Below are 18,044 nucleotides of genomic sequence, written 5' to 3'. Positions count from 1 at the left end.
ACACAGAACCTCTCAAGTGTGAGGTTTCAAAAGTTCAAGATGTTTACAGCATTCGATGCCCCACATATTGTCTACCATGCAACCACAATATTGGCTGCTAATGGCAACAGGTGGCTGGACTGGAGGCATCCAATGGCGAGTATAGAATGATGCTATAGGGCATAGTTGTGCTGCTTTGCCGATAAGTAACTCACAACAGTGCTAATGCTGTTGATACAAAGCACAGGAATAGCATTATATCTACAACAACGATTGCCAAAGTTGACATTTCATCAGAAAAGAAGCCACAGAATTTCACAGAATGAGAAAAAGGTGGCAGATGAAATATCAGCAGTTCTTCAAGATGAGTTCGTGGAATGTACGGTGTTGTATATGCTTGACTGTGCATACAATGTACATGAAGAGTACAATAACGTCGAATTTTGCTAAATATGTAAAAGTGATACTAAAACAGGTGTTGAGCTATGTAGTTCATCATCCTTGTTGGACAGGGAGCGACAAATCCCATCTCCAGTGAAAAGGACAATCACTGTACAAGGAGTGGGGCTCAACATAATTACGTACATGGACGATCAGCCTCAGTATAAAAAGAAAAAAAAATATATATATATAAACAGATTTTGAATAAGTCTAAAGCAATACAACCGCATAGTGCATAAGAAAAACTACAGACATTCAAGTAAGGACAAGGACCACTTGTTACAAAAACTGGTGTTTGTCTGTTTCAAGCATGCCTGATACAATTTACAGGACACACATGACAGTGACCTATTACATTACATGCATAAAATTGTGCAATTTAAATTACAGTGATTTCAAGGGAAGCAGTGGATGGTTGCATAATTTCAAATAGTGTTACAGTATTTCAAAACTTAAGATAATGAAATTTCTTACAAAGCATCAACTTGACGATGCATAGCAAACTGCGGGATCGGCCCGAAAATTTGTAGAGGAGATAAACAAACTTATCCCATTGTTCAGTAAGGAATTTGTTTTCAACTCTGACCAACTGGGATATGAATAAAAAATGCACATGAAAGGAACCCTAAAAAATAGAGGTACCAACATCAATGCATTAATGCATTCACGTACAATTATGCAGACTGTTAACCTGGATGGAAAGTTTTTTATTGTGGTGCGAGAAGTTGTGGTTGCTCTATTCCCTATGAATTTTTCTCATGTGCCATACAATTCTTTTTGATGCGAGTGATCTTGCAAGGTCAGTAGGGAATATTTACATCAGAGCAAGCAAGAATGGGAAAATGGTTGTAAGTGAACTTCAGCTATGGTGTGAGCACTGCTTTTGGCCAACAGATGGTCAAAATAACTTGCTTTTTCTTGACTCCTAGTTTGTGTATAATCATCATAATCCTTTAGCACAAACCAGATGTCCTGAAAAGTGTATCACATTGTAATTCATATCACCTGGAACCACTGAACAAATTCAGCCTCAGGATGTTTGTTTTCTCCATGCCTATAAAATATATTACTGCACTATCTGCAGCTACACCTTAAAGGATAGCCAGTTTCACAGTAAGCTCCACGATAGACTGTTTCGCATTTGTCGGCTGCATGCCATCACATTCCATCAGTTTTCATCACCCCGTTACACCAGTCTGATTCTATAAATATTCTTTAAGAGTGGATACCTAGCTGAATGTCCTGAATGGTGTGTAACACCCAAGGAGTTCAATTTCGATCTCAATGATATGAAACTTTCTGATCACTGTGGCGCATCATTTTTCATTTGGTGTTCATGGTGCTAGATAACAGTTTGTTTTGAACATTTCTTGAATGTCAACAATGTCCATTTTGTGAAGTGTAATACATACATCCCATGGAAGGTTGATCTCTGTACCTCCCAACACTCATTTTCTGACACCCTTCTGATGCACATGGTGAGTCTTTACAGCTAATATTTTTCCTATCGTAATTGTAAACACAACACTTTCAAATGAGCCTTACTAAAGATGGAACTTGCGACCTCGCACCCAAGGGGATCCTTGTGAGTTAGTGAGCCACTGCTGCATTCATCATTCTCTCGTGGCATAGAGATGACCAAGACAGATAATTTAGAATGTAAAAAATGAGGTTAGTTGTCGCTCTTCTGAGAAACCACCTTTCTGGACACAAAAACTTAAAATTTATTAACTCAATGTCACATCTTACATGAGAATCATTCATAATATTGAATCTATATAAGAAAATGTCAAGTGAATTTAGCACAATAGTTCTGCACCATTCCAGAAAGTAAATCAACAATCACAGAGTTACCACACACATTCTATGATGTTGCCAAGAATCAATTACACTTGTGGCAGGATGGGTAAGTTTCAAAAGACAATCTGTCTCCCAATTGAGGAGCACCACTTTCATTTCAATGATGAAACGCAGGCAGCAGCCGCCTTGACTGAGTACTGAAATACCACAAGAATATGACAATGAGTTTCAGTCCCATTTAGGTAACTATGAGGCCATGCTGCAAAATAATACATCTGAATTTTTTATTCTGTTCTTGATATCAGTTGGGATATTAGTTTTCATGCATATTACTTGGTTGACTTTCCTGCTTCGCTGTGACAAGCTGTAACCCTCTGCTGCTAGAGGCCTCCAAACTGTAGCATGTAACACGGTGATGTGCAACCTAACTATGTTAGTGCGTGTGCTGTAATCAAGTTTGGAATTTGAAGTGTTTGTCCACACATGGAGCACCCTCTCCTTCAGTATGACAATGCCTGACCACATGCAAGTGCTGCGGCACCTGCAACAATCCGACATCTTGGGTTCACTCCCATTGATAATCCTCTATACAGTCCCAACTAGGCTCCATCTGACTTTCACCTGTTTCCAAAACTTAAAGAACTTCACTTTGATAATGATCAAGTGGTGCAAGCAGAAGTGGTGATGGTACTCCATCCACAAAGTCAAACATTATACAGTGATGGTATCAACAAGCTGATTGCTTGTTGGGAGAAATTTATTCATTGCCAGGGTGACTATGTTAAGAAATAAATCTGTAGAAATGAAGAATAAAGATGCAGAATGTTAATACTGTTTGTATTATTTAAAAAGCTGTATGAATTTTCACATAAAAAATTGGAGGCATTACTTTTCAGCACACCCTTGTACGAGTTGGAGCTAAAGGGTAATTACAAATAATATTCATATGCACTCACTGCAACATGAACACCATAAATTTAAGAGCAGAAGAAATTATTCTGGTTTTGGCAGCTGCCATAATCTTTTAATCTTAAGTGAACTGTAAACTGAAAACTTTATTCTTTCACCAGATGGTATTCACTTTTTTCCTTCTTCTTCTTCTTCTTCTAGCATTGCTTAATATAACATAAACATTATATATACAAATATATATTGTTCTTTTAAATATTATACACGTAAAACAGTTTTACCTTGCACAACACAGTAAACAGAGGAACACAAATCACAAGAGAAAAACACAGGACTGATTGCAAAACACACACTTCTGCAGATAGATTTCATGAGCGATGAATGAAGAATAATAAAATTTCAAATCAAGCAAGTGAAATGTGCCAGAAACCTAGCACAATAACTGAAAAATTGGGCTTAACAGTTGAGGGAGGGAGGGGGGGGGGGGGGGGGGGAACCATAATGCCTGCACGGCAAGTTACATCGGACACCTGCTAAAATGAAAAGAGAAACAGCTGTCATTAGAACATGTAAAACAGAACTCAAAATGCTGACAGTGATGTCTAAAATATGTAATCCTTAAGCAAAACTATAGCAATTACAAAGTTACAACATAACCACCACTGATGCTGTGTCAATAAACCACCCAGGACTTTACAGTATTGTATGAATAAAATTTCTTGTTATTTGTGAAGAACATAAAAAAAAATGAACTGACAAGAAAGAGTAAGAGTTTCTAGTTATTTGAAAATTTTGCTTTTAAGATATTAAATTTTCCAAGTAGACTTTGGAAGCCATCATTATTTAAGACTTCATCAGTCACAAACTGCCACCAGAGACATTTTCAAACCATCATTCTATTGAATCTTCATTTGTGAGATCAAAAATGGTGTTTTCTGAAGAAAACTGGATCTGTTCTCTGTCACAGTTTATTTGCTAATCTCTATTTTGTTTATTGTTTAGAAAAGGGTAGTATTAATACTTATAGGAAATGCACTTAGGGCCTTACACTTACTGCAAAAATTCTTGGGATGAGTTCTATCTAGTCAGTCCATGGATTTCAATACTTTGGTCAAGATACACTCAAAACTGGAGCCAGAAATTTAATGAATCCTATCCTCAAAACTGATATCTTATAGCATTTGGCTCATTATATTCACTGCACCTGTATCTATGTGTTTACCAGGTGTACAAGTATGAAATATAGACTTTTTATCTTAAAAAAAGTCAAATTCAGAACAATGATAACTAGGGCTTTATTCAAAGTATGCTCCATTATTTGTTACACATTTTTACCATCTTACAAGCTATTTGTGAATACCACACTAGTAAAAATTTTCCCCTTTGCTGCAAACCATTCATCGAGCCAATTTTTGACACCTTCGTACAAACCAAAGTTCTGCTCAGCAAGTGTGTGACCCATTAATGCAAACAAGTAGTAATCAGAAGGAGCCAAGTCTGGTGAGTAAGCTGCATGGGGTAGAACTTCCCAGCCGAGTCCTTCCAATGAATCAGGAACCAGTTTTGTCATATGTGAAGGAGCACTGTCATGCAGAAAAATGAATTCTTGTAGCCTCTTTCAGTACTGTGGCCTTTTTGCAAGTAGTGAACAGTTCAAACAGGTCAACCGTTGCTAACATTTAGTATTAACTGCTTCCCCAGGTTTTAAAAGTTCATAATAGATCACATTCCTCTGGTCCCACCAAACATAGAGCATTGTCTTTCTGCCAAAGCAATTCAGTCTTTTGGTCGATGTGGATGGTGTGCCTGGGTCCACCCAAGATTTTTTGCACTTGGGATTTTCAAAATAAATCCACTTTTCATCCCCTGTAACAATATATGATGCAAAAATGACTTCCTTTTGTACTGAGTGAGCAAAATATCATATGTGTTTTTGTGCTTTTCTATTTGCCTGTCATTCAAATCATGTGGTACCCATCTACTGGTCTTCTGAATCTTTCCCATCTCTCATAGCTGATTGGAAATAGCTTATTGACTAACAATTCCAATTGGTCGGTGAGTTGTTTCTGTGTTTGTAAATCATCTTCATTCAGCTATGCTTCCAATTCCACATCTTTGTTTTCTTTCTGTTTTCCATGTTCCGCATTTGCAACATCAAAGTCACCATTTTTGAAACGCTGAAACCATCGTTCACACATATCTTGCGCTGGAGCATGTTCACCATAAGCTTCTTGAAGTAATCGGTATGATTCAGCAGCAGTTTTCTTCAAATGAAAACAAAAAATTAATGCTGTCCACGAATGCTCTTTGTTCACTATAAATTTTGATATATTGAACACAACAGCACAACATTATGCACACACTTTTCCAATTTATCACTTGTGCATGTCTGTCACTTGCTGATGACATAACAAAATGGATAGCACAAACTGTGTTGGTGCAACATCTGTTGTCTGAAATCCACATTTCATACTTGTACACCTGGTACTCTTCGTCGTTATTCTTTCAACCATCTTTAAAAATCTACAGCACAGTAATGGTCCGGGACTTGAATCCTATAATGTCACATTTTTTGTTTCATTTTTAATGTTCTTTCAGGTCTTTTTTACTTTATTTTTGTTCATAATACATACGTTTAGATTTTTTGATGACACACTGAAGAAGTAGACAGTACTGTATGTAACACAGGTTCTGTTCTTCAATAAAGTAAACTAAAAGGCAGTGCATAACTGTATCATGCTGGCTGGGAAAATTATAACCAACCCTTCCTGTAGGACTTTAATATTTTAACACAGTAAAACTGAAGAGCTGATTTATATTGGGAAAAGTTTTAAAATCTGCAATATATGACTGAGTTTAGCAAAATGGAACTGCTCTGGCAGTTTAATGTACTAATTTGGTTACATAGCGAAGTAATATGGAAATCAATTAAGAACAAAAGTAATATAAAGGTTTCAAATGCACCAATACATAGTTGCTTGCAGTCACATTCAGATAATAGATCTTTATTAAGTAAATCATAAAATTAGATCTTCATTAAGTAAACCATAAAAATACAGAACACTTAGCAGCTTTTATGAGCCTGTGTGAGGAATAGTGAGACTATAGCAGAAAGCTGTTTAATAGAAAGGGATTCCTAATGAGAACAACTTATTTAGGAGATGTGGCAAAAGATAAACTGTTTACAAGTAATCTAAAATTAAATACATATGACAACAATCTATTCATCAAGTAACAGCATAGATTCCTTCAGTTGGGGGAGAAACGGGTTAGAAAAAAGAAGACTAATCATGAAATAAGTCACAATGGGATCAAGAATATCAGCAAGAAGGGGAGACAGCAAATCTCGATGAGAGGAATTATCAGCACAATACTGATAAAAAACACCATACCACTGAGCATGCAATGAAAGACAAGAGCATTGATATTGCACCCCATTTCACTGTGGTTCCAACTTGGACAAGTACATGCACTAAACTACGTCAATACAATCATACTGGCTCAGCCATTTGTGACAGCAGTTGTTCACTGATGTTTATTTTGAAATAATTCTAGAAATTGACAACAGAAGGCAGCACCAGTCAAGGGATGCATAGTGAGACGTCCGTACATTGTTCTCATACACAATTAGTCCATTTTTCGAGCGATAGATGGCTCACGCCCTGATTAATTAGCTTGCAGTGGTGCTGGTCTGTACTGGTGAGAAGCAATACATACACAGTTCTTTTGGAAAGAAAACGGATAACACAGGAACTAATCAAAAAACTACAGGACTTGATGATACCCCAAATACTTAAACATTTGGTGTTGAACCAATGTAAACTGTCTCTGCAACTGGATCAGAGTATGAACCCGTCAAAGAAGTGGAAATTATCACTGAAAGTTGGACCAGATCAAGACCAAACTTCTAAGAGAATAAAGAGAACAGCAGAGGCAAAAGAATAGCTTTCTAAGAACAAATGGAGTGACTTAGAAGGTCTTGAATCTCGAAGAAAAGACTGTCTTGGCATGAAGGGGGTAAACAGATACCTCCCATTTCCAAGAAAGGAAATTAGAGAACAAGGCAGCAGTCTGATATTCTCACTTACCAGAATAAGCAAATCTAGAAAAAGCTGAGCCACGAAGCGGGACCAATAGTACTGGAGACATAGTTTTTGTGGTGTCACCGCCAGACACCACACTTGCTAGGTGGTAGCCTTTAAATCGGCCGCGGTCCATTAGTATACGACGGACCCGCGTGTCGCCACTGTCAGTGATTGCAGACCGAGCGCCGCCACACGGCAGGTCGAGAGAGACATCCTAGCACTCGCCCCAGTTGTACAGCCGACATTCATAGCAATGGTTCACTGACAAATACGCTCTCATTTGCCGAGACGATAGTTAGCATAGCCTTCAGCTACATCATTTGCTACGACCTAGCAAGGCGCCATTACCAGTGTATATTGAAATGGAACTTATGTACAGTCAAGAGAGTTGTACACCGATTGTGGATTAAAGTTGAGTATTACATCCACTACGTACTTTATTTGCTACTATACATTCCCTTAACTGTTCCAAACCTCACGCCAGTCTGCGTGTAATTAAACGCGTGCATTTCGGCCTCCTCTAGCAACACGGTGTTGGCTCTTCTGCCAACACTTCAGTTTTTAGGGTGGAGATAATCCAATAAGGATATCCACTTGTTAACATCACCTCACAGCAGGAGGAACTAGTTCAAATGGCTCTCTTGGAAAAGACAACAAGTCAAGGTGCCAAATTCAGGAGAGAGTGCTGGAAAAAAGGTGCTCCCCTCTGTCTGTGAGAAGATGGGGACAGTACATTGGTTGAAGGGGATGGGGCCTTTGTAGGAGGAGGTGAATCTGCTAGTTAAGACAGCAGTGGAACTTTTCAAGACCACAAAGATATCAATTTGTATACATAAAAAATTTACTAAAGATTGTATTGTATTGTATCTTAACCAGGGACCTAGAAACGACAGAGAGGCTCTGTCCCCGCCGCAGCCACAGTGGTCCACAACCCCACGACGACTACCGCAGTCCACTTCAGCCCTCCGCCGCCCCACACTGAACTCCGGGTTACTGTGCGGTTTGGCCCCCGGTGGACCCCCCAGGGATCGTCTCACACCAGACGAGTGTAACCTCTATGTTTGCATGGTAGAGTAATGGTGGTGTACGCATACGTGGAGAACTTGTTTGTGCAGCAATTGCCAACATAGTGTAACTGAGGCGAAATAAGGGGAACCAGCCCGCATTTGCTGAGGCAGATGGAAAACTGCCTAAAAACATCCACAGACTGGCCAGTTCACTGGACCTCGACACAAATCCACCGGGCGGATTCGTGCCGGGGACCAGGCGCTCCTTCCTGCTCAGAAAGCCGTGCGTTAGACCGCACGGCCAACCGGGCGAGCTACAAAGGATACTACTCCAAAGACTCTGTTTGAAAAAGTATCGGTTCAGAATTAGAATGTCTCAACAGGCAACTGGAGGATAATTAACTGGAGAGTTGCATCTGATGGCCAAACCCTCGTGGCGGAAGTTGGTGAGATATCACTGAAGGCAATGCTAAAATGGGACCTAAAACTGTACTTAAGAGTTCTCTCAGGTTACTGTCAGCGTGAATATGGATATAAGAAGCAACAACAGTGGCACGCTGGTAACTGCAAGTGTTTCGGATAAACCTACAGTACAGTAAGGGGGCAACTGCCACCTTGAGTCATCTTCCCGGAAGGTAGGAGGTGGACATGACTCTGATCCAAGAACTCTTGTTTATATGAAGGCGGTGTATGGCATGAGAGGAACTGGACATAAGCTGACTTATGCTAGGAATGTAAAAACTCTCATAACATGTTAAAAATTGATTGTGACTCATGTTGGTGGTGAACTCTTTGTTCCAAGGACTTGGTGGTCATCAGGATGAAATAGTGTCAGAAAGGCATCTCAAGGGAATTTGTATTGTCCTCAGCTTACCTGCCTTATGAAGACAACAGCACTCCTTACTCCCAGGAAGTGAGGAGACTGGTAAACACGAGCTTGCAGTTGACTAAACAACTGCTGGTTGGCTGTGATGCCAATGTCAAAAACCTGGTGTGGGGAAGCAGCGAAACCATCACCTACTTTAATATCTACTGGAGATCAATGTACAGACATTGAATAATGATAAGAAACCTACCTTCAAGAATAAAAGAAGGTAAGAAGTACCTGGCTTAACTTCTGGGCTCATCTTAATGTGTAGTAACATCAAACAATGGCATGTGGTGATAGAGCCATCCTTATCTGACCACATGTATAGCGCGTTTAAGGTTGAAATGGGTATTAAACAGTCCGTGGTCTATAGGATTTGTTGGAAAACAGACCAGGACTCGTATAGGAAAGAGTGAAAGTCAAGTTTAAGTGAAGTTAAAATTTCGATAAGAAATCCAGCAGACTTACAGGAAATGGCAGGTAAACTAATGGAAGGGAGAGGTACTTTGTTTCACTTTCTATAATAAAAGGTAAGATTACCTGTCAGTTTAATTGTTGCACACAAAATCCTTGGCCTTTAAACCATACAGTGACAGACTCAAACTCATTTATTTTACAATGATTCCTGGTCCTAACAATAAATGGCATATTGGAAGCGAAATACCACCAACCCATCTCCCCGCAACACACCTCTGCTATTAAAAGCCTCCAGTCCAGCAATGGTTTTCACAGTGTCACTAGGATAGCACACAATTACAGCAGTCACCCAACCACTACCAAGTTGGGCTGTATGTTTCTGCTCCAGTGTAAAGTTGAGAACACATCCGCAAAACATGGATGGCCCTTGCTGAAAAACTTGCGCTCCAACATTACTACTAGTGGTAACATCTATATTATCAATAGCCTTATAGACCATCAGGCGAGAACACTAAATATCCTCCTATAGCGTGGAATCTCTGTTTGCTGTCCAGTGCGTCAGTTATGGTGCAGCTGTGCATGCAATAACACTGGACAACAGGGACACGAGTCAGTCATATTTCACCTCCAATGTGCCATTTGTTGTTAGGACCAGTCTGTTGCAGGACTGTCATCATGACTTTTTACTTAGAAAATTGTCCAATCATGAAGAAGTGCACAAATAGGAATGTACCTTCGTGGAACCACAATATTAAATTGCAAAGAAAGCAGGTAAGAAGACAGTTCAACTTTGAAAGAAGGAAAGGACAATGGGTAAAATATTGGGAGGCGCTTGCAAAATATAATCTTGTTGTTAGGGAAGCAGAACAATAATCCTGGATGGTATTCTGTGAGAAGGTGGAAGATACAACTATTAGGACCAGACTTCACAAAACCCTCACAACAAACAATAACAAACCTGGGAGGCACACTAAGGAGGACAGTGGGATGCAAAGACAGTGCATGAGACACTGGATGTGAACCCCAAGAAACACATCGCTCAGTGTACTCTGGCAGATGATGCAGAGTAAGATTCAGTCCCTCTCAGGTACTGGTTTCAGTTAACCAATGGGAGAACTGGGAATCTTGCAAAAAATGATTTAACTTCAAGAAAATCCAGTGAGTGATATGAAAGTTTCAACCATTCAAGTCACCAGGCCCAAATGGAATTCTTCCAATCTGCTGTAACTAGCAGGAGAGGGACTCTGGGCAGACAGTTCAGTCATTTCTAATGCTTTGAGGACAGTGAAGGTTGTTTTCATTCTAAAGGCAAAGAGCACTGATCATACCAAGGCTAAGGATATGAGACGAATCAGTCTCTTTTAAAGACATTAAAAAAACTGGTTAATGTACGTTAGGGAAGAGAGGTTAACTGTAGTTCCTCTACATGAAGACCAACATGCATATCAACCAGGCAAAACATGCAAAACAGCACCTCAAAAACTCGTTAGGAAGGTAGAACAAGCTAAACACTTTCATGAAATTGCTCTCTGCTTCTTGCTCGGTGTTGAGGGGACTTGCAGCAATACGACCTTCAAATCCATGGTTACAGCTACTGGAGAATTAGGATACTATATGTAGGTGGATTAATATCATCCTGAGCAGATGAAAGGTAAAAGCCACCATGAAGGATGTCTGTTGTGGAACCTAGAGGTGAATGAACTCACTGGAGGCTACTTTTGCAAAGGCTTCACAGACAATGTAGTCATATTAACACTTGAGAAATATGCAAGTGCTACTAGAACATTGCCACTGCGCACTCTAAACACTGTATTGAACTAGCATAAGAAACAAGATCTAAGTGTCAGTCCCTGGGAAACTATTGTAGTACCATTCATGAGGAAGTATATCCAGGACATGGATTGGAAGCTTAAGTCCTTCCAGGTAAGTTCTACCAAAGAGTGGGTAAAGAAGTATCTATGGTGAACACTGAATGTGAAACTAACATGGACCCCTCAAATAAAGAATTTATATATTCCAAGGCAAAGTGCTATGTGTGCCTCAGGAAAAAACAGAGGTCTTAGTCTCAAGAGCATGTACTGGATATACGAGGTGCATTCAAGTTCCAAGGCCTCCGATTTTTTTTTCTCCGGACTGGAAAGAGATAGAAACATGCGCATTGTTTTAAAATGAGGCCGCGTTCATTGTCAATACGTCCCAGAGATCGCAGCACCATACGACAGATGGAATTTTACCGCCAGCGGCGAGAATGAGAACTGTTTTAAATACTTAAAATGGCGACGTTTTCCTTACTTGAACAGCGTGCAATCATTCGTTTTCTGAATTTGCGTGGTGTGAAACCAATTGAAATTCATCGACAGTTGAAGGAGACATGTGGTGATGGAGTTATGGATGTGTCGAAAGTGCGTTCGTGGGTGCGACAGTTTAATGAAGGCAGAACATCGTGTGACAACAAACCGAAACAATCTCTGGCTCGCACAAGCCGGTCTGACGACATGATCGAGAAAGTGGAGAGAATTGTTTTGGGGGATCGCCGAATGACTATTGAACAGATCACCTCAAGAGTTGGCATTTCTGTGGGTTCTGTGCACACAATCCTGCATGACGACCTGAAAATGCGAAAAGTGTCATCCAGGTGGGTGCCACGAATGCTGACGGATGACCACATGGCTGCCCGTGTGGCACGTTGCCAAGCAATGTTGACGCGCAACGACAGCATGAATGGGACTTTCTTTTCGTCGGTTGTGACAATGGATGAGACGTGGATGCCATTTTTCACTCTAGAAACAAAGCGCCAGTCAGCTCAATGGAAGCACACAGATTCACCGCCACCAAAAAAATTTCGGGTAACCGCCAGTGCTGAAAAAATGATGGTGTCCATGTTTTGGGACAGCGAGGGTGTAATCCTTACCCATTGCGTTCCAAAGGGCACTACGGTAACAGGTGCACCCTACAAAAATGTTTTAAAGAACAAATTCCTTCCTGCACTGCAACAAAAACGTCCGGGAAGGGCTGCGCATGTGCTGTTTCACCAAGACAACGCACCCGCACATCGAGCTAACGTTACGCAACAGTTTCTTCGTGATAACAACTTTTAAGTGATTCCTCATGCTCCCTACTCACCTGACCCGGCTCCTAGTGACTTTTGGCTTTTTCCAACAATGAAAGACACTCTCCGTGGCCACACAGTCACCAGCTGTGCTGCTATTGCCTCAGCAATTTTCCAGTGGTCAAAACAGACTCCTAAAGGAGCCTTCGCCGCTGCCATGGAATCATGGCGTCAGCGTTGTGAAAAATGTGTACGTCTGAAGAGCGATTACGTCGAGAAGTAACGCCAGTTTCATCGATTTCGGGTGAGTAGTTAATTAGAAAAAAAATCGGAGGCCTTAGAACTTGAATGCACCTCGTACATCTCTGTAATAAGTCCTACAGTAACTTTTGGGGCTAGTGTATCGTGAATTAAAATAGAACAGAAGGTAGCTGCTAAGGAGCTCAAGAAGGTGCAAAGATTGGCCTGCTGAGCCATGACAGACAGAATTTACAGCACACCCATTGCAGAGATGGAGATCATGTCGGACATGCTCTCATTATGCATCTGAATTACAACGGAGGCAGCAGTAAGGACATACAGATTACAAACAAACAAAAATTAGAGATCTGTAGGATATCCAGAATCCATCAGTACTATCATAAATGTGGTAAATATAAGGATGGCTGGGAAAATGCTGGCTGGCAAAAAACTTCCAGCTGCCTCGACAAACCTTTCAGTATAACAATAGGCAGCAGGGAGCATTAGATGAATGAACCACAATACTATTTAGGTGACAGTCTGGTTTACTGATGGGTCAAAAACATTTGAAGGTGCTGGGGCCAGGGTGTACGGGGCACAGCCTAGATTAGAGAACGCAGTCTCTCTAGGGAAGCTGGCTATGATATTCCAGGTGGAGATATCCACTATCAGTGTGTGTGGAGGAGAATCTATGTAGGTGCTACAAAAATCATAACATCTACATTCATTCAGACAGCCAAGCACCTCTAAAATCTCTGTAAGTCCCTGCAACGAGATCAGAGATTGTCACAGAATGCCATGAATCCCCTGTGAGGCTAGAGGAAAGCAACAGGGTAAACCTGCTGTGGGTTCTTGGAAGCTCAGGTATTACTGGTAATGACCAAGTTGATAGGCTAGCCAGGACAGGGTCAATGACACTTTTAGTTAGACTGGAACCTGTCCTAACTATAATTAAGGTGATGATAAAATCTAAACTATGTAGCTGGATCAGAAGGCGACACTTAGAACTTTGGACTGAGACTCAAAAACAAAAACATGGCAAGCTAGTAATGCCAAGTCCACGTTTAAAGAGAAGCTCTGCAGCTGTGAGGTTGAGCAGGAGACAGACTAAATTCATGATAAGTTAAATGACTGGCCATGGCAACTCAAAAAACTGTACACAATGGGGACAGAGAAAGAAGCCTTAAAGTGTAGATTACTTGATGTGGGGCATGAAACAATCACATTTACTCTTCCAACACAAAACACTGGAGGGTCAAAGACACAAAATATCTGGTTCAGTAATTCCTGAAGAGTTTGTGTCTGGCTGGCTTTACTGGAATGACAGGGAGAGAGAACACATGATAAACTTCGTTTTGGTGAAGGCAACAGGGCTAAGACCACTGTTGTTTTTTCTCTCTTCTTACACGAAATAAAATGAAAATATATGAAATTTCACCTAATTGTTACCAACTAGTGTAAACACAGAAACAGTTATCATGCCTGGCATGGAGGTCATGGCATCCAACTTCTGAGTATAAGAGATGTCTTGATGGTTAGTTTGTATTAAATAGTGGATGTGTTACAAGGAGCACTAGTTACTGCATTTCTCTACTAAGCTAACTGAGTAATGTCACCAAAGAAAAAAATATAAGGAAAATTGAAGGAGGAGATTCGGCTCCATACTAACAAGATACTTAAACAACAGAAACATCAGCTGCAGCCATAGTGCTTGGGATCAAACTTATTCCCTGGTGGACCGGACAAAGCCCTAGCCACTCTACTGTTAACTTCATGTTCTAAATGAAGCTTACGGCAGCAAACAATGCAATATCACTTGAGTGAAAGCTCTGCAAAAACAATTCACTGCAGAAGTTTGTTAATGAAAATTGAATAGCTGCCAAAAGTATCTAAAATCCCATGATGTGATTATATCCCGTGATTATTTCCTGTATACCTTCTCTGCAAGTTTCTGGTGGTGTATTTGTCATTGATAACAATGTGAATTAGCAAAGACTTCTTTATGGATAATTTGAAGCAATATAAAAGTCAAACAATCAAAGTACCTGATTTTTTCGCAATATGGCTTCCCTACGGTCCCGCTCAGCTTCGTATATTTGTCGCTTGCGTTCTTCCACCTGCAGTCGTCGATCATTGTCCCGTTGCCTGAGCTCTTCAATGCGCCGTCGTCGCTCCTCCTCCTTCTGTTCACGAAACTTCTGGGCAGCAAGAGCCTGCTGCTTCAATTCCTCTAACTTCCTTTGCCGTTCTTCATTTTGGCGTTCCTTTAGCAAACGTAGCCGCTCTTCCCTGTCTCGTGTCACAGCATCCTTTCCTGCTGCCATAAAAGAGTGGAAATATATCTACAGACTGAGTCTACTACATATAAAAGAAACAGAAAAACTGAAATTTAACTTTTGTACATAGAGGATTTCATATTAACAGATAATTTTACCAAAGGCTGAACAGTTATGTCACTGAATAGGTAAAAACTGTTGTATGAAATTGAAAAGTTCTCTTGAATTCTTTACTCTCCTTTCAGTGGCAGAAAAATGATACCACTTCCTTATAAAACGGGAAAATTTAATGAGCTATGAAAAATGAAGTAACAGGCACATTTACATAATCAAATCCTACAGCGTACAAGTTTATAAAGCATCATAAAAAATTCACAATAACATTATTCACAAAAAAACTACGGTTATGTTTGGGTACTAAAAAGTCAAAATAGCAGCTTATTGTGACACTACTTCTGCATGGGATGAAGTAAACTGCTTCAGAAATCTACATCAGACCACTATTTATTTGCTAAGGTGAAATGTATTAGTGAAATCACTTCACAGTTAAAAGAACCAGTTTTGGATGGTAGGATGCAAGAACACTCTAGCTAAAATTTCAATCAGGTGAAAACAAGAATGTCATGTAACTCACTTCCAACATTAAAATAAATTCCCTTTATTGTTAAAATGTAAGAGGATTAAGTGATATTAAGTATCACATTGGCTATGTAATGAGAACTATTTCTTACTATCAAACATAATGAAATGTTAGTGTTCTCATAAATAGCAAGTCAGAGTTTCTGTGCAACAGAAATACGAGATATATTCAGGGGGCTCAACAACATCAAAACACAGAAAAATATATCGCGAAATGTAGCAAGATGAGGTTACAAAGAAAACAGCACTACGACGACGAACAGTTGTCAGACCAAATTTAACATCATGAAAGATATTAAAAAGAGGGAAGAATACTCTATCTCTATTGACTATTCGATGGATGATACGTCTGTCTCACTGTCTTTTCATGATGGCCAAAGTAAACGCAGTTTGGAAGATATGACAGGGTTTGTATTTTTCCATGCAATGCAACAGAGAAAGCAACACAAGTGTAGAGGTTGTGGAGATGTTACTAATAGAGCTTGCACTGATGGTGAGAGGCCACCAAGACTTTTCACAGGACTCAGCATTGCAATATTTCATGGTACTAATTGCAGCTACTCTTGGGAAACCAAGACAGTGAAATAATTGGAAAACCTAATAACAAAATCTGTCTACTATCTTTACAGCACTTTTACTGTGTCAATGCACATTCTGAAGTCACAGCTTCATCATTAGGAATTTATAACTTCAGGTGAACATTTTTAGGTGTGCAAATTATCTTAACTGTCTGACTAGGCAGTACACATTTCATGGTAACCCTGATGATAAAGCTGTGACTTCAAAATGAAAATTTGACAGCTTAAAAAGGCTATAAAAACAGTACTCAGATTTATTTATAAAAGTAGTCCAACTATTTTATTCTTTATCTCTTGATCAAGACTGGTATGGGAGCAAGAGTTCATGATCTATGAACTAGTATTTGATAAAAAAATTTCTCTTTCTTTTCTTTTTAAGATATGCTTTCCATCTTACCAGTTGGTAGCTTCAACTCACCTAAAACCTAGAGTAATTACAGTCATTGAGTACATTTGTAAAAGTTGTACTATCGCTCAACATAATGGAAATTTTGGGTTTTCTTGCATTTAACAATGGACATCAATACAATGTATGACATAAACAAAAAATAAACTTTGAGTACTGCAACTTTCTGCTTTCTGTTTTTTGTTAGAAGGCTCCAATTGGCAAATTTTCCCATACTTTTGGACATGTAAGGAGCAATGGTGACTGTATCAAATGTAAAAGGATAAATATAAAGCATAAGCCTGAAAAGATGACATCAGTTTACCTTTACTGCCTACAGTAGTCACACAAGCATGCACTCTGATTTATTCTTTTATCCATGCAACAGTACTGGAAATTTTGGAAGACTTAAAAATCTACACAGCTCATGTAGTCTCTTCCACTCCTCCAAGATGTAGGCAAAGTTGATGAGGATGCAACAAACAATGGTCAACTAATTTCCATAAAATATATGAAACTCGCTGAAGGCTCAACTTTCAAGTTCAAAACTTCATTAGGCTAGAAGATCGTACTGCACGACCACAAACTTTCAAATGCATGGCATAGTAAGAAATACACACTAATGAAAATAAATAAGTTATCAGGAGATCATCAAGTTCCTGATAGGTTTTACACTGAGTATACTGTTGGATAAGCTGCTGCTTCTTAGCAAAAATTTACTATGACTATTGCAAATAAAACAATCTTTGTGACTAGAAAAGAATATTGGTTAGTTCTGTTTCAAAGATATGTAAAAGAAAACATCAGTATCATCTAGGCCTTTGTGTTGCAGAATCTGAAATATTTCCTATACTTATATGAAATATAATGATGTGCCCAGGGGGGGAAAAGACACTGCACTCTCTGAAAATCGTCATGTTGTCTTGCAAATTGCAGAGACTGTAAAATATCTAGATTCTATCTACCTATCGTAAAAGGCATCTGACACTGAGTCACATCCTGGACTTTGAAAGACAAAATTATCCTGGACTTGCAAAGACAGAATTGCATGGGATATCTTTCTGAATATGTGATTGGGTGTATAAATTTCTGACAGAAGCCAGTACATAATTCTGGACAAGTAGTGTTTGTCATAAATAAATGCAGCATTAGTGATAAGATTAAGAAGTAAGATAAGACTGTCAATGTTTTCAATACATAGCCTGTCAGGTTTCATAAGCAGCACTCCCAGCTTTGTTGCTGAACACTCTATTATGAACAGTAGAGGATCAATTTTCAGAGAGTCAAGATAATTTACACAAAATATTAATCTGATGAAGTCAATTGTAATTTGCCTAGTAGATAAATGCAAGACACTGTTCTAGAAAGTGA

At 39.5% G+C, this 18,044-nt stretch overlaps 1 protein-coding gene across 20 annotated transcripts in view; it reads right to left on the bottom strand.

Moving 5' to 3' along the window:
• LOC124555758 (ensconsin-like) overlaps positions 1-18,044 on the bottom strand; it is a 410,739-nt gene that overhangs the window by 104,729 nt on the left and 287,966 nt on the right. For 13 of the 20 annotated variants that reach the window (XM_047129790.1, XM_047129795.1, XM_047129789.1 and 10 more), the window contains one exon: positions 14,841-15,112. In XM_047129790.1, coding sequence (XP_046985746.1) covers positions 14,841-15,112 — 272 coding nt within the window. The remainder of the gene's footprint in view (positions 1-14,840; positions 15,113-18,044) is intronic. The other 7 variants (XM_047129796.1, XM_047129794.1, XM_047129781.1 and 4 more) reach the window with 1 other exon arrangement.

This window comes from Schistocerca americana, chromosome X (assembly GCF_021461395.2).
Source record: "Schistocerca americana isolate TAMUIC-IGC-003095 chromosome X, iqSchAmer2.1, whole genome shotgun sequence".
NCBI lineage: Eukaryota > Metazoa > Arthropoda > Insecta > Orthoptera > Acrididae > Schistocerca > Schistocerca americana.
This window is presented reverse-complemented; position numbering and strand designations above follow the sequence as displayed.